At 39.5% G+C, this 21,239-nt stretch overlaps 1 protein-coding gene, 1 long non-coding RNA gene and 1 pseudogene across 2 annotated transcripts; 1 reads left to right on the top strand and 2 right to left on the bottom strand.

The window, feature by feature from the left end:
• Positions 1 to 351: 351 nt before the first annotated feature.
• LOC126608045 (eukaryotic translation initiation factor 3 subunit K-like) lies at positions 352 to 2,768 on the bottom strand. Its single transcript, XM_050275805.1, has 8 exons — positions 2,475 to 2,768; positions 2,322 to 2,378; positions 1,812 to 1,862; positions 1,661 to 1,723; positions 1,326 to 1,376; positions 1,179 to 1,245; positions 928 to 1,010; positions 352 to 796 (listed from the first exon to the last, which is right to left on the bottom strand). Exons 1-8 carry the CDS (start codon positions 2,598 to 2,600, stop codon positions 593 to 595), a joined length of 702 nt encoding a protein of 233 aa, XP_050131762.1. The 5' UTR covers positions 2,601 to 2,768; the 3' UTR covers positions 352 to 592.
• Positions 2,769 to 6,224: 3,456 nt separating this feature from the next.
• LOC126588841 (kinesin-like protein NACK2) lies at positions 6,225 to 11,526 on the bottom strand (annotated as a pseudogene).
• Positions 11,527 to 18,077: 6,551 nt separating this feature from the next.
• Positions 18,078 to 19,052, top strand: LOC126608072 (uncharacterized). The gene is made up of 2 exons (XR_007617747.1): positions 18,078 to 18,604; positions 18,699 to 19,052. It is a non-coding gene; the product is annotated as an uncharacterized LOC126608072 (long non-coding RNA).
• Positions 19,053 to 21,239: the final 2,187 nt, after the last annotated feature.

The raw sequence follows: 21,239 nt of genomic DNA, 5'->3' as shown, positions 1-21,239 counted from the left end.
GAAAAATGACAAAATATCTTCACTTCTTGTCAAACTATTTTGGCCCATTGCTTATTATATCGAGAGTGTTTTTGTTATTTTGATTCTTTTTTAACAAAAAATTTCACTAAAGACCAAAATAATTAATGGTGGGCAAACTTAATAATCACTTATATCGATTTGAAATCTTAAAGACCAAAATGAGAAGTGTAAATCTCAAAAGATCATTTTGGTAAACTGTCTTTGTTCTTTTATGATCAAGGAGCCAGTCGAAACTGAGAAGAAACAGCGATCAATCTAAGCGATCGAAAAAGGCGAAAAGGAAGAATAGAATAGAGGGAGAGGAGTAGGCTTTGTGGTGCCTCGGAAAAGTTTTCGAATAAGAAAATTTATAGCTTCAATAAAATTAGTCAAGGAATCCCGCGGATTAAGCAGCCGTCTAGTTTTCGACATAAAATTCTCAAGTCTCAAACAGAATAAACCAAAGCTACCGAAGACGGAATGAAGCAACTGAGCCATGTAATCGTAAAAGTTAGAGCTGCAGCTGGTCTCAAAATACTGAAGTTTGTATGGCAAGAGTGTCCATAAGCACAGAGATCATCAGATACGATGATCAACCGAGAATGGGGAAGATGCGAGCCACGTGCTCTAATGGGATGCCATCGTCAGTGTTTTTCTTCAGCTCAGGATGGTTAAATTCATTTCGAGGTAGGACAATGAGTTGACCCCTGCCTTGACCTTTCTCAAGAATCCAACCGCTATTGGCTACGTGGTGCTCAAGGAATTTGTCCAGGGCTAAACCTTCGATGTTGATAGCCTGTGACAGCACAATTCATTACACGTTTTGCAGAGCCCAATATAAAAAATTCAATGCCCCTCCCCTGGTAGGATTGAAGCGTTGAAGTCCTAAACACTTTGCGGAATATGTATAAAATATAGAAAATATACCTCAGCAAGCACAGATCTGGGAACTCTCTGGTAAGTCAAGGAAAGAACATGAACTGCATAGTCTTGGATTGCATGCTCAAAACCTGCAGCCAATTCTTTTGTAAGTCCATGCGTAGCACACGACATTCCACATAATACGAAAGAAAGATGATAGTCAAAAAACCAGTAGCAGGACAAAATCCGTAACAATTCTGTAAATTGAAACAATATATCTCACGGAAAAAGAAAAAAAAAACATATCTATAAAATACCTGGAACAGCTTCAACTATGTGATGATTCTTGGATGCTTCATCCCAGAATTGACTGAATCGTCCAGTCTGCAAAGGAAATGAGTAGGTTTATAAGCTATGCATGAGTAATGAGGACCCGAATGCAAACACTACAGACAGAAACATACCTCCAAGTAGTGAGATAGAACAATTAGCGTCTTGAACTGCTCCTCCATTTGCTGATAAAGAATTAGAGCAAACAAAAGAGGGAATTAGCTGAATAATATTAAATGACCAAAGAAGCAGAATAACATTCCATATCCCGAAATATCTCATTGATAATGGAATTCTCTGAGATGATAAACACAGAGAACCAGAAACTAATAAGAGCTGAATAAACAAGGAACTTGAAAACCATTCTGCAATTTTGACTCACAGACACACAGTGCACAATCTATTTGAACCTCCACATGTGAACGAAAATAATGACATTGTGAGGAGGAAACGAACGAGAGAACTATACCACTCTTTCGGGAATTAAGAAGAGGCAGAGGCTGAAATCAGGAGAGGGCATTGCCATCAGTGCCTGCACATCAATTAGCACTCATAAACATTAAACACCCTTCTTAATTACAACTAAAAGAAAGGTTTCAAAGCACAAGATTCATACAGACCTTAACCAAGATGCGGGCAACAATTTGGGTGCTCATACGGTCCGGCTCAAACTGCACCCCAAGCGAAAAAAAACAACAAAGTTCAGTTTTGCCGTAAATTACAGAATAAAAAACAAATGCCAATTAAACAGAATAAAGCTTGGCAAGCAAAATTACAGAATCGAAAATTGAAAACCAATTACAAAGAATTCGGCTTTGCAGTAAATCATACAATTTAAAACAAAATCCAACAACAAATTACAAAGAATTCAGCTTTGCAGTAAATCATACAGTCTAAAACAAAAACCAACTAAAGAATTTGCAGTAAATTATACAATCCAAAACAAAAACCAAATAAAAATTCCACTTTTCAGTAAATTATGAATCCTAAAAAAATAAACCAATTAAAAAGCATTCATCTTTGCAGTAAATTATGGATTGCAAAACATAAACCAATTAAAAAGAATTCACTTTCGCACTAATTCTAAAACAAAAAACAACTATAATTAAAAATCCCAATTCTCAAATTACCTGATAGAGGCGAAGAAGGCAGAGATTGGCATCGAGACTGTAGGTTTGCGAAGAAACCTAAAAAACAAGCAAATCACCCAGTCATTCAATGGAAATTAATCAAACCCAGGTATCGGTTTCCATCAAGCAAGAGACAGAGATAGAGATACAGACCTGCTCGTTGACGTAGTTTTCGAGATCGGGAAGGATGTCAGGATTGTACGGATTCACGGCGAGCAGCTGCTCCACCGCGAGCGCCACCTGCTGCTGCTGCTGTTGCTGTGGAACCTCTCTTCCCATTATTCTCCGATGTATTTATTTGATTTTTTTTTTTTAGCTTTGATTATTCGAAAGAATCTGTCTCTGTGAATTTTGTATCGTCGTTCTACTTCGATACGAAACGAAAGTACAGAAAACGAAGGGAGGGAGCAAAGGGAGAAGGGTTTACGGCTTCACTTGCTCTCGTCTAGAGTCCTCCTGCGTTTGCGATTGAAAACATGTCAAATTACTTATATACCCCTTCCTTCCTTTTTTTTGTTTGGGAAATTTTTATCACAAATGGTCTTTAAAATTGATCATCACCATCAAGATGGTCACTGAAATTGAAAATCAATCAAATGTAGTCCCTGAAAATAGGTGTCACAAATCAATGTGGTCATTCCGTCACAATTCTACTAAAACTTTTGTTAAGTGCTGGTATGACACATAAATGGATCACATAAGTCATTTTTTCCTCACAAATGGTCCTTGAAATTGACAAGCGACATCAAAATGGTCATTGAAATTGAAAATCCATCAATGTAGTCGTGCAAGTAAGTGTCTCAAATCAATGTAGTATTTCCATCACAATTCTGTAAAAAATATTGTTATGTGCTGATGTAACACATAAATGGATCACACAAATCTAATTAAATTAAAAAAAATACAAATAAGTTTAATAATCTAATAGTTAATAAAAAATTGTGAACCCAAAAACCTAGTTCTGCAATCACCTCTGATCCTAGTCCACATTCATCTACCTGATTCGTTGTCTATTCTCTAGAAAAAAATCTCAATACACTCATCTTTACACACTTCGACACCCTTCACCGAATTGAATATGGATTGAGTTCACCTTTGGTGATGACTTGGCTAATTACCAATGACTTCTAGGATATCATCATTAACATTTAAGCGATCAACATCCTCACAACCTTATTCTTGAGGCTTGTTCGACACTTCCCTAATGGTCTGGTGACTCAAAGAACAACAAGGTCTGTCTTGAGATAATGAGGTTATAACCAAGGAAGAAAATATCGGTAATATCGGAAATATCGGTAGTCCGAAAACACGGAAATATCGATGGAAATATCGGGATAATATCGATATCGATAAAAATTACATGGAAACCACGGAAATTGTAAGAAAAACTTGGAAATTTTTATTGAAACTTTACAGGATGTTTATTTAGTCAATTATCTATTAATTTATCATAAAAAATTGGAAGGAAATGCATTGCATGATGGATTTAACTGATTTAAGTTGATTATAAAGCGAGCTGGCAAACATTGTGAGTGTAGAAAATATATAATAATTAATGAAAGAAATTTAAACACACCATAATCGTTTATATATAATGAATTAGTACAATATTTTACACTTTATACATTGCATGGTAAGATACATGAGTGACTAAGTACCACATAGAGTTCCTATGAGGTTCAAAATTTTCACTATCTTCATCATCACTATGTGTAGAGTAAGTGTATTGTGAAGAGTAGTCAGCAACCATAGCAATGGCTTTCAAGAACCGAAACCCAAAAGTCAATAGGAAACCGAATACTTCGGTATTTTTCGGGATTTCAGGATTACCAAACAAATGGGATTTGGAAACCAATCCCATATCGAAAATTTCGGTATTTTTCGGGATGGTTTTGGTTTGGGACTTTTTTGGTTTGGTTTGGGATTTTCGGGAATTTTTTCCAACCATACATGTAAGTGACCAAATAAAAAATAGAAAAATTAAAAACCACATGCCATTGACTAAGTAATTAATTGACACAATTTAAAATATAATACCACAAAAAATTTGGAATATGTGCAAATTTGTTTCTTGCAAAAAGAATTCAAAAAAAACCATATATATAAATAGTTTAGCATGTTTTCATAAAAACGTAAGTGGTATGGTGGTCAAGTTGCTGAAGGAGTTAGATGGGAGGGGTTCGAACCCCTTTATGTGCATGTTTGAGACTTTTCAGAATTTTTCAAATATTTTTAGGTTCATCTCGCGATATTATATATAATATATATAATATCGCGATAATATCCATATTATCGCGATATTATTAACGAAAATTAAAAGAATACTTACGAAATATCGTGATATGAAAAAAACGATAATCGCCGATATTATCGATTTTTAAATCCTTGGTTATAACCGAGTTGTGTCTATTGTTGGTTGAAAACTATTTTCAAACCCCCTCTTAGGCCTTGGTTAAGCCTTGTGCCTTTGAGAATTTATGGAAGAGATCTCTCTTCGGAGTTGGTCCTACTATAAGAAAAAAAATTCTATTGTGCAAAAATGTATTTAGACAACTTTTTAAATTAATTATTAAACCCACATCAGCACATAACAAAAAAAATTTACAAAATTGTAGCGGAATGACCATATTGATTTGCGACACCTATTTTCAAGGACATTTTCAATTTTAAGGACCATCTTGATGATGTAAGTCAATTCCAAGAACCATCTGTGATAAAAACCCGAAAATCTTTTGGGGCCAATTTATATGTCATATCAGCACTTTAACAAAATTTTTAATAGAATCGTGACTGAATAACCACATTGATTTGCGACACCTATTTTTAAGGACTACATTGATTGATTTTCAATTTTAGGGGTCATCTTGATGATGAGGGTAAATTTCAGGGATCATTTGTGATAAAAAACATTCCTTTTTTTTTATCATAATTTTTCTTTCTAAGGTTTATGCTTTGGTTGGTTGAGAAAATTAAAAGATCATAATTCAGAACTTTATGTTGTTTTACCATATTCTTGAAAAAAAAGATCATATAAATGTAACCCCAAAGGATTTGTTTAGCGCAAAGTGAGCAAAGAGTTGGAGCTCCAATCCAAATTCAAATTCTCATAGATGTACTACTTGGGCATGAATCCTTCCACCGGCTCTATTTTGACATACTATTTGACTTTTGGGAGACCAAAGTAGGTTTCTTCCTCATGCATCTGCGCTAAATGAGAGAGGTATGTCACCAATGGATGGTGGGATACCTCCTAAAAAAGAAGCATATAAATGTGAGAAATTTATGTTAATGCCTCATGTATCGGGGCTACATGGGAGAGGTACGTCACCAATGGATGGTGGGATACCTCCTTATATAAATGTGAGAAATTGGCTGTCTACTAATTTTTGGTTTTCAAATAAAAATTTGAAAGATAAAAAATTCATAATTAAAGAATTAACGACTAATTATATAAATGTGAGGAATTGGCTGTTTACTAATTTTTTGTTTCCAAATGAAAATCTGAAAGATAAAAAATTCATAATTAAAGAATTGACGACCAATCTTTTCTGTGCCAAAAAAAATTAAATTATAATAACATCTTTCCGCTGCCAAGAGTCGAACCTGGTTGTTTAATGACAATCCATTGTATTGTGCTACAGCGGATTGGAATGCTCATAAGGGACAAAATTATTTAAACAAAAAAATCACTAATGGCTCCGGCCCACAGGAGAGGGCCTTCTTCGCCTTTCACAGGGAAAAGTGAAGCTTCATAGGGTTGCAATTTATATATATTTATCGTATTTCTAATATTATTTCTCATTTGATTTCTCAAATAAAGCAACACGGTTGAAAAAGCGTTTTTTTTCACACCCGGAATCATGTGTTCGAATTCACGAGCCCAAGTGACATACAGAACAGAAGTACTAAAATAACCCTTTACATTCACTGCCTCAAAGTAATACATACATGGCTATTCCTAACCGTGACAAAAATTTATACAACAAAACCTTCATTTGCAACAACAGTGAACAGAAACAACTTCACTACTTGTTTACAGATTCAAAAGATTTGATATCAAGTTCCACCCCATCCACGTCTTCTTATCCGACGGGTGCGCGAAATTCAGTTCAAACATCTCCTTGCTAATGTGCTCACCCGAGTCACAGAAGCCGACCAGCTTCGCGACAACTTCAGCTCTTTCCTGCACGTTTTGCATGTTATGGGGGTCTGTCCACAACTTGTTCACCAGCTGCAGCCTGCTCTGTTTTCCTCCGGGCGGAATCTCCCATTTCGCGTACAGCATTTCTCTCTCCTCCGCTGTCAGCTTGGAACTCACCCTCTTAGCTAAGTACTCCCTCTCTTGCTTGAGAGCCTTGATGCTGCAAATTCATAGAACATCAATATTTCAGAAGATTATATTTCAAATATATGATTGGTGTGATTATGGTACTAAAAATACTCGAAAGAATTTACCTGGCTGAAACTGGAGTATCTCTACTATGAGTAGGAACTGTTTCATTATCTCCAGGAAAAGAAAGACACCTAGCGACTTGACCAGAAGGTCCACATTGGTCCGACCCCTGGAATTTTTATATGTCAAAAAATTACATTAATCCAGATGCATAGTAGAAATCATAAACATACAGACAACAATAGTACCTTCTGCACTTTCTTTGCTTTGCGTACTGATTCAAGTAGTGATTGTGCAAGGTCTCTTTCTCGCTTTAGCTCTTCCATTTCCCTTTCCATCTGTAAAATGAAGTTTCTTTACAGTGAAAACTTAAAAGTAAGCACATACATAGAAGGAAATTATTTGTTTTGGATAATTTATCTGGGAGATAGGGGCAGGGAGGAATTATCCTTTTATCACTGTTCCACATTGTAACTTTGGTGGATGGAAACCAAATGAGCAAACATGATTTTGAATGTACGCCGAAGAGCATGATTTTCAATCTTCATTCCCATCAATTGAACAGAATCTCTAGGACTCGAGGTTGACTAAAATAGTTAATATTTGATAACCAGAAATTTTTTTGTATTTCCGAGCATCATACCTGTTGTATTTTCAAGTCCTTTTCTTCCAGTACGGACCTCAAATAAGAAGGCTCTGGACTTGGTAACTCTGCTTCAAGTCTGGCTACTTCCTTCTGCAAATTATATGCACAAGGTTAGGCTAGTTTTATCTTTAAGACTAACTAATTTGCAAGAAGGTATATGGGGTTACACAATCCACAGAGGGAATTGCAGTTAACTCCTGTACCATGTTTATTTTCGCACTATTAGTGACTTCCTTGGCACTAGTTCCAAATGAGAGTGTGTTCCTTGTTTGCTCTACATGACTCAAGGCTTGGCTTATGGTGCATATAATGGCTGTCCGAGCATTTCCCCTAAGTGAAGACTGCAGTAGTCAAGTAAGTTTTGTATCCCTATATGGTATGTGACCACTTCTTTTCCCACCACTGTGAAAGAAAGACTTGTTCGATAGCTTGCATGCACTTACATTTTCAACAAATTACAATACAAGAATTCTCCATTATTATTGCGAAAAAGTACTTTTCTTTTTTAGATACCACTGCTGAGCATGGACTTTCATGCTCACAGTGAGTACCATATAATTTCACGAATTTGTGTCTGCTTGCGTAAATTGGAGCTTTCCATGCTAAAATGCAAATAAGTTCAAGGTTTTTTTTTTTTCCACCAAAGCAAAAGGCAGGATTAGGATAAGTTGAACGTGACTATATAGCACAAAACTAAAGGAACAAGAGCTACGGATGCTCTAAGTCATCAACATTTTGACAACAGCTTTACCTTAGCTTCCTGATAACGGTTGTGAGTGTCAACAAGCTACTGTTAATGTGACTGCCTTCCTTCAATCTTGTACCATCTGCATTTGTTTGGGAGGCACGTTCACTTCCAGCACGGTTGACAAGGTTCTGCAGATATCCAGAATTCTAGTAAAATACTAAAATTCCATGGAAGAAAATTTCGTTCTTGTTTACTACCAAAAAACCTGACTGAGGATAAACATACCAAACTCGCTTCAAAAGCCTTCACAGACCCTGAACTCTCCCGGAGGCTGCTTTTTATGGTATGGAAAAAAATAAACAAATTGGTGATTTTACCCTTATGCATGCTCGAGTAAAATAATGCTTGTATGCATGATGGCTTATGGCTGCCACCATTAACATTGTTCTGCAGAGGAAACTTGACTCAACTTAAAATTTGTAACGCTAGTTTCCAACTCAAGAAAGGAAGAACCGAAAATAAAGGAGGATGACAAACTAATAATACGGTCTTCATGAAGCACTATATAATAGTCAACCTTTCATGAAACATTTTAAAAAATATAAATTCATCATGTATACCAGCCTTATTATATGATGTGATCTTGAGCTTTTATCATTTAGGGTAGTTTCTCCCACTTGCCTTTGAGCTGCAAAGACAACTTTACAATTAGATCATACAAAACAGAAAATATGATGCACGGATCGCCTTATGCAATGCATGAAGGTTTTAACATTTTGTCTCCAATTCTCATTCAAATGGGAAAATATGTTCACTGGATGATGAGAAGTTACTGCCAGTAGCTTAGGAAACACGATTACAATCAGATAGTTAACACCACATTTGTTCATTGGAACAACAATTGTACACCATCAATTCAACAAATCATCTCAAGTTTTGGACAAACACCTTACAATTTGCAATGAACTTAAATTAACACATTACCTTCACAAATTCCAATTAAGTGCCTCAAATGTTCGCCATTCTCAACAATTTCTTCCTGTGGCTTGTCAACTATGGTGCCTTTCTACATTAAAAAGGGGGAACGAAATGTTAGAGCATGAAAAGGAATCCATTTTATCTCCATCAAGAAAGTCATCCAAAAGCCGAAGTGAGCCAGATTTGCATTTCAGAAGATCAACAACAGTTTCATTGTAGATCTCCAAAGCAGAAATTTTCAAAACAAAATCCCTCTGGCGTCTACGAGATAAAAAAGAAAGCAACAAAGGCATAAGCAACAAAATGGTTATAGCAGTACCAAGAGGATTCCAAAGGCTATATAAAAGGTCATGGTATGAACTATGACTTACATTCTTGATGTGTTCGAAGATGTCCCTCACTGCATTTTCGGTGATTCCTCTCATGGTAAATGTCTTACCACTACTAGTCTGCCCGTATGCAAAAATTGAAGCTGTCAAAAGAAAATGTGGCAACTTAGAATTGGCAGAAGACCATGTCACACAGGATAAAATGTACATAGAAGTCTACAAGTCAGTAGCTAGATGTTCAGTTACCGTTCATTCCCTGTGAGTGCAGATAAAGCAACATCCTTGGCTCCTTCCTCCTAAACCTTCTGAGTTGAGCACATCAAGCCAAAAACCTTGTCTGTTGCATCAAATAAGTTACTTGAGTAGAAACAACTCTGCTCAGAAACAGCCCTCCGAAGAAAACAAAAGGGAATGTACCAAAAATTACAGTATTGTACATCAAATTACTTTCACACATCGAAACCTCTGCGCAGTTGACAGAATTCAGCAGCGAGCATAATAAGACTAGCGAAAGCACAAGAAGAATATGAAAGTTTTCATGTAATGCATACCAAAGGTGTACGGGTTTGAAGGCCGCTCATGATTCGGATTCTTGAAAACTATAGCATGCTCATCCAAGCAGTCCCAAGCTATAAGATCATACATTGCCTGCTCTCACCTGTTCAGCGGCCTCAAACGAACAATAACCAAAATTTTCTCCTCACTGACTTTTGAACCACATGGTCTTTATAGATTTGCATGGTCTTTATAGATTTGGAAAAAGCGTATGATAGGGTCCCAAGAGACATTCTTTGGAGGATTTTAGAGAAGAAAGGAGTACGAGTAGCATATATCCAAGCTATAAAGGATATGTATGAAGGAGCAAAGACTGCCGTAAGAACTCATGAAGGACAAACCGAAAGCTTTCCCATAACTGTAGGATTACATCAAGGCTCATCCTTAAGTCCTTACCTTTTTGCGTTGGTAATGGATGAGTTAACAGGACATATTCAAGATGATATTCCTTGGTGTATGCTTTTTGCAGACGATATAGTGTTGATAGATGAAACTCAAGAAGGGGTAAATGCAAAGCTTAACCTTTGGAGAGAAGTGTTGGAATCTAAAGGTCTTCGCCTAAGCCGATCAAAGACAGAATATATGGAGTGCAAGTTCAGTGCAAATGGAGGCCAAAACGAGTTAGGGGTGAGGATCGGAGATCAAGAAATACCAAAGAGCGACCGTTTTCGTTACCTAGGATCTATCTTGCAAAAGAACGGAGAATTAGATGGAGATCTCAACCATAGAATACAAGCTGGATGGATGAAGTGGAAGAGTGCATCCGGCGTGTTGTGTGACCGCCGTATGCCACTGAAGCTCAAGGGAAAATTTTATAGGACGACAATAAGGCCGGCGATGCTGTATGGCACAGAATGTTGGGCGGTGAAACATCAACACGTACACAAAATGGGTGTAGCGGAGATGAGGATGCTTCGTTGGATGTGTGGGCACACGAGAAAGGATAAGATTAGGAATGAGGATATCCGGGGTAAAGTAGGAGTAGCCGAAATTGAAGGAAAGATGAGAGAAAATCGGTTACGGTGGTTTGGACATGTGCAAAGAAGGCCTACTGACGCTCCGATTAGAAGATGCGACTATGGGACAGAGGTTCAGGGCCGAAGGGGTAGAGGAAGACCTAGGAAAACTTTGGAAGAGACTCTAAGAAAAGACTTAGAGTACTTGGATCTAACGAAGGACATGACACATGATCGAGCACAATGGCGTTCTAAGATTCATATAGCCGATCCCACTCAGTGACTTGGATTTTCCAAGTCTCCAACCGAGAAGTTTTCCTCACTCGGGAAATTAAGGGAACACTACCCCAACCTACATGCTCCACTCAGAAAGCTTCAATATACAAGCTTCAACAAAAGAAAATTCAAAGAACTTAGCGAAGAAGGCTTTGGTGTATTTAACACAATACGTTGAAATGAAGGAAAGCTTATTTATTGATATCCCCGATAAGCTACAAATATGTACATATACATGAGTCAAAATAAACACACAAGAGGGAGCCTTCACAAAGGTTGCTTAGGAGAAGTCTCAGCAGTCGGTAGAGCCCCAGAAAGAGAAGGCACCGGAGGGGGATCATTTGGAGCCTCAGTACTGGACATAACCCTAGAATGAGGAGGCATCAGAGGTTGATCATTTGGAGCTTCATTACGCGGTACAGCCCCAGAAGACGAAGGCAATAAATGCCTTTGGAACAAACCCACAAATCTCTGATGATCAAGTAAAACCTGACCATCAGTTTCCTTCATCTGGTCAAGCTTCCTCTTCATGTTTGTAGCATAGTCATGTGCGAGTCGGTGCAACTGTTTATTCTCATGCTTGAGCCCTCTAATCTCCTGTTTGAGACTCATCACTTCAGCCGCCAATGATTCAACTTGGCGGGTTCGAGCAAATAGGCGTTGAGCCATATTAGACACAGAACCTGCACACTGAACACTGAGAGCCAGCGAATCCTTAACAGCTAACTCATCAGACCGTTTGGAAAGTAGTTTGTTATCTTTGGGAGTGAGAAGGTTCCTGGCCACCACCGCAGCGGTCATATCATTCTTCATCACGGAATCCCCAACGGTAAGAGGACCAGTAGGGGAGACGAAGGATGGGCGTCATATGTTGTCTGGAGAAGGCGGGGCTGCCTCTTCAACAAGGTTCAAGTCAAAACGACGGTCGGAGGGGCCAGACATTTTCAAAGGTGTTGAAGAGAGAAGAGGTCGGACAAATCAAGATCTTAGAAGTGCAAAAATGAAGCTTCTACTGGTGGAGATTCAAGTGTGCTTTGGAACTTAATGCCAGCCCCTATAAAAATCTGCACTCGACGGAGCTTCAGAAATCGAAGAGGCGCCTGCTCAGAAATCGAAGAGGCGTTTGCTTTCTCAAAAGCTGGGCTGCTTAGAGATCACGAGAGTTGATCTCATAAATCGAAGAGGCGTTTGCTTTCTCAAAAGTTGGGCTGCTCAAAGACCACGAAGGCCGATCTCAGAAATCGAAGAGGCGCTCGCTTTCTCAAAAGCTGGGCTCCCCAGAGACCACGAGGGCCGATCTCAGAAATCGAAGAGGCACCTACTTTTCCAGCCTTGTCAGCACCTGTCACACGCACACTCAGCTTTGCGGAAATTATGGGCATTCTGTCGAAGACTTCTGGGGAAGTAGAAAACACATGAATCTTACTGTTCAATCACCCACTTCCCACACGCAACAATAGCTCATGGGTACCACAGATAACTTTGCCAAAGTTCTCTGCCAAAGTTGAGCACGTGAAACTTGCAGCTCCCACTACATCCCTCTGACCAAGAAGGGTAAAAGAATAGCAAACAAACAGCATTAACAAAGTTTAGACCCATAAATTTTGAAGGTCTAGCTACCATATTATTACCCACAAGGGTAAAGGAACAGTACCACTGCTGGATAATTGGAAAGTCCATGTGTGTCAACCTCTGTGCTTCGTGGCAATGTAGACTAGCAAACATGCCCAACCTTTACTCACATTCGAGAAAACACTCCCAATAAGATTGCTTGCTCCGAAATCGAAGAGGCACCGTCCTCCGAATCTCGAGAGCCAGACTCCCAACATGACTAAAAAGGTCGTACCCAATGCACAAGGCTCCCGCTTTACGCAGGGTCTGGGAGAGGTGAATGTCGGCTAGCCTTACCCCCATTTTATGACTACTTTCTTAAAAATCGAAGAGAGGGTAAAGGAACAGTACCATTGCTGGATAATTGGAAAGTCCCTGTGTGTCAACCTCTGTGCTTCGTGTCAAGGTAGACTAGCAAACATGCCCAACCTTTACTCACATTCGAGAAAACACTCCCAACAAGATTGCTTGCTCCAAAATCGAAGAGGCACCGCCCTCCGAATCTCGAGAGCCAGACTCCCAACATGATTACTTTCTAAAAAATCGAAGAGACACTGCTCCCCGAATCTCGAGAGCCAGACCCCCAGCATGATTGCTTTCTCAAAAATCGATGAGGCATCGTTCTCCGAATCAATCGAAGAGGCGCTCGCTTTCTCAAAAGCTGGGCTGCTCAGAGACCACGAGGGCCGATCTCAGAAATCGAAGAGGCACCTACTTTTCTAGCCTTGTCAGCACCTGTCACACGCACACTCAGCTTTGCAGAAATTATGGGCATTCTGTCGAAGACTTCTGGTGAAGTAGAAAGCACATGAATCTTACTGTTCAATCACCCACTTCCCACACGCAACAATAGCTCATGGGTATCACAGATAACTTTGCCAAAGTTCTCTGCCAAAGTTGAGCACGTGAAGCTTGCAGCTCCTACTACATCGCTCTGACCAAGAAAGGTAAAAGAATAGCAAATAAACAGCACTAACAAAGTTTAGACACATAAATTTTGAAAGTCTAGCTACCATATTATTACCCACAAGGGTAAATGAACAGTACCACTGCTGGATAATTGGAAAGTCCCTGTGTGTCAACCTCTGTGCTTCGTGGCAAGGTAGACTAGCAAACATGCCCAACCTTTACTCATATTCGAGAAAACACTCCCAACAAGATTGCTTGCTCCAAAATCGAAGAGGCACCGTCCTCCGAATCTCGAGAGCCAGACTCCCAACATGACTACTTTCTCAAAATCGAAGAGAGGGTAAAGGAACAGTACCATTGCTGGATAATTAGAAAGTCCCTGTGTGTCAACCTTTGTGATTCGTGGCAAGGTAGACTAGCAAACACGCCCAACCTTTACTCACATTCGAGACAACACTCCCAACAAGATTGCTTGCTCCAAAATCGAAGAGGCACCGCCCTCCGAATCTCGAGAGCCAGACTCCCAACATGATTACTTCCTCAAAAATCGAAGAGACACTGCTCTCCGAATCTCGAGAGCCAGACCCCCAGCATGATTGCTTTCTCAAAAATCGAAGAGGCATCGTTCTCCGAATCTCGAGAGCCAGATACCACAAACCACTTTTTCAAAGTGCTCTGACAGAGTTAAAACATGTGAAACTGGTAGCTCCCACTACCGTGCTATGACCAAGCAGGGTAAAGGAATAGCATTACTACTTGTTGTTAGGTTGACTCCTATATATGTCGACCTCCATCCCCAATGGACAGGCAGATCTGCAAAAATGCTCAACCCTTCATCATATCTGAGAGGGCACTCCCAACGAAGCCTTTCGAAATATTCAGCTTTCTTTCCCCCCAATAATACCTCTGCAAACAAGCTATACTAGAGCAAGAATATCTCATATCATCAGGGTTAAAAGCAAGAGTATCCCATATCATGCTTTTTCCCTGTCTTTTCCTTTGGCCTTGTTTTTACCTGCAAGACAAGGAGAAAGAGAGCAATCAGTCAGCACTTGGAATCAAGCTTCCAGCCAGGAACTGACTGCCTGGAACCCCTTACCTGATTACTTACCTGGCATTGCTCTCGAGTACTCATCTTCAACATCTTATGTTTCCAGGGAAGATTCCGCATCTGCTTGAGGAACAGATAGGGCAAGTGCGAAGGATACAAGGAAGCATGTGGAGACAAGCGTAACAACACACGTGCCGATACATCCATTAGTCTGTCAAAAGCAAAAGTATCCCATATCAGCAGGGTGGAACGTACTCTAGATTTGATGGACTTGTTTTGACCCTCAAATTCTTCAGTCGGCCTTATACTCTGGAGGAAACCAGAAAACCCTCCAGCTCAGTTCAAGAATAAGCCTGTGGAAAGTTACTTCTTCAAAAGCAAAAGTATCTCATATCATCTCTTCTCATTTTTCTTCTCTTTATCCTTCATGCTGCTGCAAGATGGGGAGAAGGTGAACAATCAGTCGGAGCTCTGATTGCTTACCTTGTCTGTCACCTCTTTCAGCAGACCCCCTAGCTCGGCGACTTGGGGGACTCCTACTACATGGTTTGTATCGCGCTTGACCAAGCCTGAAACTACAAGTAAGCTTCAAGTGAAATTGATACATTACCTTGTGCATCTCCACCAGTTAAAGATACCACCCCTGGATGGAGGAAGAGTACTTCCAGAGAAGATGCCACATCTACCTATGAGACAGATAAGGCAAGTCAAGACGACACCACACTCCGATACTTAGAAGTTTCGTGATTACGAGATCATTCTCCCACAATATTTCCTAATGTCATTTGTACTAAATCATTCACTTGTACTAACTAAAGGAGAGCTTGAACCTATGTACTTGTGTAAATCCTTCACAATTAATGAGAACTCTTCTATTCCGTGGACGTAGCCAATCTGGGTGAACCACGTACATCTTGTGTTTGCTTTCCTATCTCTATCCATTTATATACTTATCCACACTAATGACCGGAGCAATCTAGCGAAGATCACAAAAAGCGACCGTTTTCGCTACCTAGGATCTATCTTGCAAGAGAACGGAGAATTAGATGGAGATCTCAACCATAGAATACGAGCTGGATGGATGAAGTGTAAGAGTGCATCCGGCGTGTTATGTGACCGTCGTAGGCCACTGAAGCTCAAGGGAAAATTTTATAGGACGGCAATAAGGCCAGCGATGTTGTATGGCACAGAATGTTGGGCGGTGAAGCATCAACACGTACACAAAATGGGTGTAGCGGAGATGAGGATGCTTCGTGGGATGTGTGGGCACACGAGAAAGGATAAGATTGGGAATGAGGATATCCGAGGTAAAGTAGGAGTAGCCGAAATTGTAGGAAAGATGAGAGAAAATCGGCTCCGGTGATTTGGACATGTGCAAAGAAGGCCGACTGACGCTCCGGTTCGAAGATGTGACTACGGGACAGAGGTTCAGGGCCGAAGGGGTAGAGGAAGACCTAGGAAAACTTTGGAAGAAACTCTAAGAAAAGACTTAGAGTACTTGGATCTAACAGATGACATGACACAAAACCGAGCGCAATGGCGTTCTAGGATTCATATAGCCGACCCCACTTAGTGGGAAAAGGCTTTGTTGTTGTTGTTGTTGTTGTTGTTGACTTTTGAACCACCCGGAGTGGAACACGGAGTCCTCCGCAGCTTAGCCGAAGGTGTTGCTGGCTATGATGCACGGATACTTCTGTTTGGTCTCGTATCTCGTATTCGATACTTGATCGGTTACAATACTTGCCCGATACTCTCGGATACTCGTCCGACACGTATCTTGGTTGATGGACACGAATTTGACATGATGGATATGCGTATCCTACATTTAGGATACACGTATCCTACTTTTAAGATACATTTACACTTTCAAAAAAATGTAATGAGGAAGAGAAAATTAATAGGAGACATCTATAATTGAAAGTTGCTAAATACAAAGAGCTTCCCTCTAATTAAAACCATGAATACGACTCTCACACTTCTTCTACTGTATAAAGAGGATTAGATTTCGAACTTTCCTTCTCTAACAACTCAAATGTACTTGAATTTGAATGATGAATTATGTTTTAAAATGTATATTTTTGTTGCTATATACATTTTTATTTGCCGTATCCATAGCGTATCATATCTTAATTTTTGGAGATTTTCCGTATCGCCGTGTCGTGTCGTATCGTATCGCCGTATCCGTATCCGTATCCATGCTTCATAGGTTGCTGGTGTCCCCGGCATCATCTTCACTTCCTCACCTCCACTCTAAGCAACAGAAGCCAAATCAATCGGAATCATCACCGGTCATAAAAATTCACATTTCCGATCTAGAACAATCCAGAGAATTCCTAATGGTGACAAAGATACCGCTTTTCTTGGATTGAAATTTAACCGAAACAAATTGGCGAAAACGAAACTGTAGCTTCAACAACAGAATCAAAGCATTAGCATAAAGAAATCATGTTCATTGCCAAAACCTAAAACATAAATCATAAAAACTGAATCTATCAGTCTCGTTTCGAATTCTTGAAATTTTTTGTCCTCTCAACAAATTTAACCTGAAAAAAATTAACACTATTTTTTTCCCAAAAATAAAATCAGAAGAAAAGAAACCTTTAATTTCTGCACTAAACTTCATGAACTAACAGCACTGCGATCATCGGGAACAAATATATGTATATATATGTAGGTAGAGAGAGAGAGAGAGAGAGAGAGAGAGAGAGGGAGATGCTTACTGTAAATATGGAGTTCTTGAAGGTTGAGGGAGATGAATAGTCGGCGAAGTCCAGAGTGCCAGTGAAGAACTGCAATGCTAGAGAGAGAGAGAGAGAGAGACGGAGATGGAAGTAGTAACGGCTATTTCAGAGTGAGTGGTGTTGCGAGTAGGGCTGGAAAAAAATACCGAAAATCCCGAACCATACCGAAACCAAACCGAAAAAATACCGAACCAAAAATCCCGAAAATTTTAGTACCGAAACCGAACCGATCCCGAATTGTTCGGTATGGGATCGGTATTACAATTTGAAATTTTCGGTATTCCCGATCCCGAACCGAACTTTATTAATATTATATTAGGTATATTATATATATGTGTGTGCATGTGTCTGTGTGCGTCTGTGTGTGTGTGTGTTGGCAATATTATATTAGGTTAGGTATATTATAGGTATATTATATATATGTGTCTGTGTGTGTTGGCAATATTATATTAGGTATATTATATATATGTGTCTGTGTGCGTCAGTGTGTGTGTGTTGGAATGTGTGTGTGTGTGTGTATATATATGTATATGTGTCGGTGTGTGTGTATGTATATATGTATATGTGTCAGTGTGTGTGTGTATATATGTATATGTGTCAGTGTGTGTGTGGTGTGATGCTGACAAACGTTGCTTCAAGCACATGGGAAGGGATGGGTCACGCAAGGCCTTGCTTTCTGAAGACAGAACCGTCTCTCTCTCTTCCCTATTTTCTGTCTCATTGGTCATCTCTCTACCTAATCCTTTATCCCTCTCATTTTTTCTGTCTCATCTCTCTCGTATTCTCTCTCTCTCTCTCTCTCTCTCTCTCTCTCTACAACCCAGAAACCACCTAACCTTTCCTTCCACCCAATCCAAAACCAAGCCAAACATCCCTACTCACTCTCTCTCATTTCATTTCGCCTCTCATCTGCCTTCACTCAGTCTCAGACTCTCCCTCTCTTTCTCGGATTTGAAGCTTAGTAGCCACCCACCGTCTAACAATCTGACTCCGACGAACTATCTCCACTCCGGCCACCACCACACCTCATGGCTTCATCCCCACCTCCGGTTCTCTCCAGTGATTCTCTGTGTGTGTGGGATTTCGAATTGAGGTTAGGGTTTTGAATTGGGGCTTAGGGTTTCGAATTGGGGGCTCGGGTCAGGAGGAGGTCCCTCTCTTCACTCTGCTTCTTTCTCGACCATAAATCTTTCACTGATTCACTATCACTATGTCTCTGATTTCAATTTGGATTTTTAATGCAGGTTCGGATGATTTCAATATTAATCTAAGACGATTTAGATTCTGATGATGTTCGGTTTCGGGAAATTCCGAAATACCGAAAATATTTCGGGAATCCCGAAATTTGGGAATCCCGAAATTTCGGTTCGGGATCGGTCATGAGATTTACGTCCCGAAAATTTTCGGTTCGGGATTTGATATGCCATTTTTGGTTCGGTATCCCATACCGAACCAGCCCTAGTTGCGAGTTATAGATTAGTTAAAATGTAAATAGTAGTTTATTGTCCACGTTGGTGAAGTACATGTGTAATACCAATTGTAACTCCTATATATATTTCACTTTGGAGATTAATGAATATATAAGAAATTCTCAAATATTATCATATATTTTTGGTATTTACCATGTTTAGTTTAATATTGGTATTTACCATGTTTAGTTCAATATGGTATCAGAGCAGTTCGCTCTTGGTGACCAAGTGTCGTGCTACAGTGCCGTGAACAGTTGTCTTCTACAGTGCCGTGAACGGTGATTGCTACAGTGCCGTGAATAGTCTTGCTACAGTGCCGTGAACAGTGATTGCTACAGTCTCTGGTAAATTGTTTTCATTCCGCTGCGTATCTTTTGTGCCTTTATTGTTCGTGATTTTGTTCAATGGCTCAATATAATCATAGTGTTGTTATGCATCTTGGTGGAACAAATAAATGGATAATTGATACTGGGGCCACTGATCATGTGACTAGTGACCCTAGAGTGTTTGATGAGTTATGTGATTATGTTCGTGATCCGTATATTACTAGTGCAAATGGAGCACTTTCCCCTGTGAAGGGTGAAGGCACTATCTCTTTGACTCCAACCTTATCACTGGTCCGTGCTTTACTTGTTCCTGATGTTAAGTGCAATCTTTTGTCGGTAGGAAAACTTCTTGATACTTTATATTGTTCTGCTCACTTCTATCCTACGTATTGTTATTTTCAAGATATTCAAACTCATAAGATAATTGGTTATGGTAAAAGGATAGGGGGTTTGTACATCTTGACTATGGAGGATACTGTTGTTTCCGGTTCAAATAATCATCAAGTTTTAAGTGCTAAAGTGGATAACAGACATCAAATTAGGTTGTGGCATCGACGATTGGGACATCCATCATTCAGTTATATGAAGCATCTATTTCCTTCTTTGTTTCGCACTTGTAGTGATTCAGAGTTCAAGTGTGAAACATGTGTCATGGCTAAGAGTCATCGTGCTTCCTTTCCTGTAAGTGATTCTAAAGCTACTTTACCATTTGATTTGATACATTCTGATGTGTGGGGTCCTGCAAAAGTTACTTCTAATGGATTCCGTTGGTTTGTTACTTTTATTGATGATTATACTCGGGTAACTTGGGTGTTCTTGATGAAAACCTAAAACCTAAAACATAAATCATAAAAACTGAATCTATCAGTCTCGTTTCGAATTCTTGAAATTTTTTGTCCTCTCAACAAATTGAACCTGAAAAAAATTAACACTATTTTTTTCCCAAAAATAAAATCAGAAGAAAAGAAACCTTTAATTTCTGCACTAAACTTCATGAACTAACAGCACTGCGATCATCGGGAACAAATATATGTATATATATGTAGGTAGAGAGAGAGAGAGAGAGAGAGAGAGGGAGATGCTTACTGTAAATATGGAGTTCTTGAAGGTTGAGGGAGATGAATAGTCGGCGAAGTCCAGAGTGCCAGTGAAGAACTGCAATGCTAGAGAGAGAGAGAGAGACGGAGATGGAAGTAGTAACGGCTATTTCAGACGTGAGTGGTAGTGTTGTGTTATTCAATTTCGGTTGACTTTTCCGTCCGCTGAGCCGCACCTGAAGTGCCAACATAAAAGATTTGTTTCCTAATTTTTGAATTTCTGGCGCCTGGGTGTTGGCCGGCAGGGAGGCCGGTGTTGGGACCCACATTTTGTTAGAGACACATGTCACCCATGCAGTAGTCACGTTCTGAATAAACAATAGGTATTGGACAGTTACCGGAGAGAATTTTCAATATGACCGGTAAAGTACATTTCGTGTCAGTATATAAATAGTGAAATATGTGTGTTAAAAAGTTAATAACTTAAAATATAAAATTTCTGACCACTTATATAAACACACGTGGTGTACTACCTGTGTTCTTGACACAATGAAAAATTTCTCAAGTCAGTGTGCCATCTTTAGTTGTGAGACTTGAAGGAGTTCAAATGTATACAATCGGCTTCGGATAGACGTTTTAAAAAATAAATACTATGTTGTTATTTGGTATTACAATTTAGTAATATTTTTCTTCACTCGTAAGTGTTTAATCATAGATTAAATTTTCGTCAAAAACGAAATTGAATTACATTATTTTGGCTAACTCACTCCCTCACCTCTTAGATCATCTCCGATGAATAGCTAAAAGGCCATAGGTCATTCTTTAGCCCGTTTTATTAGAAAATTCAACTCAAATGAAGGGCTGGACAATAAACATGTGGAGCCCATCCGGGCAAATAATAGCCAAATGGCCTTCGGGTTGGCTAACTTCAGCCCCCCTTGGAGCCCGTTTCA

Source organism: Malus sylvestris, chromosome 2, assembly GCF_916048215.2.
Source record: "Malus sylvestris chromosome 2, drMalSylv7.2, whole genome shotgun sequence".
NCBI lineage: Eukaryota > Viridiplantae > Streptophyta > Magnoliopsida > Rosales > Rosaceae > Malus > Malus sylvestris.
Note: the sequence above shows the minus strand (reverse complement) of the source record. Positions and strands in the feature narration are given on the sequence as shown.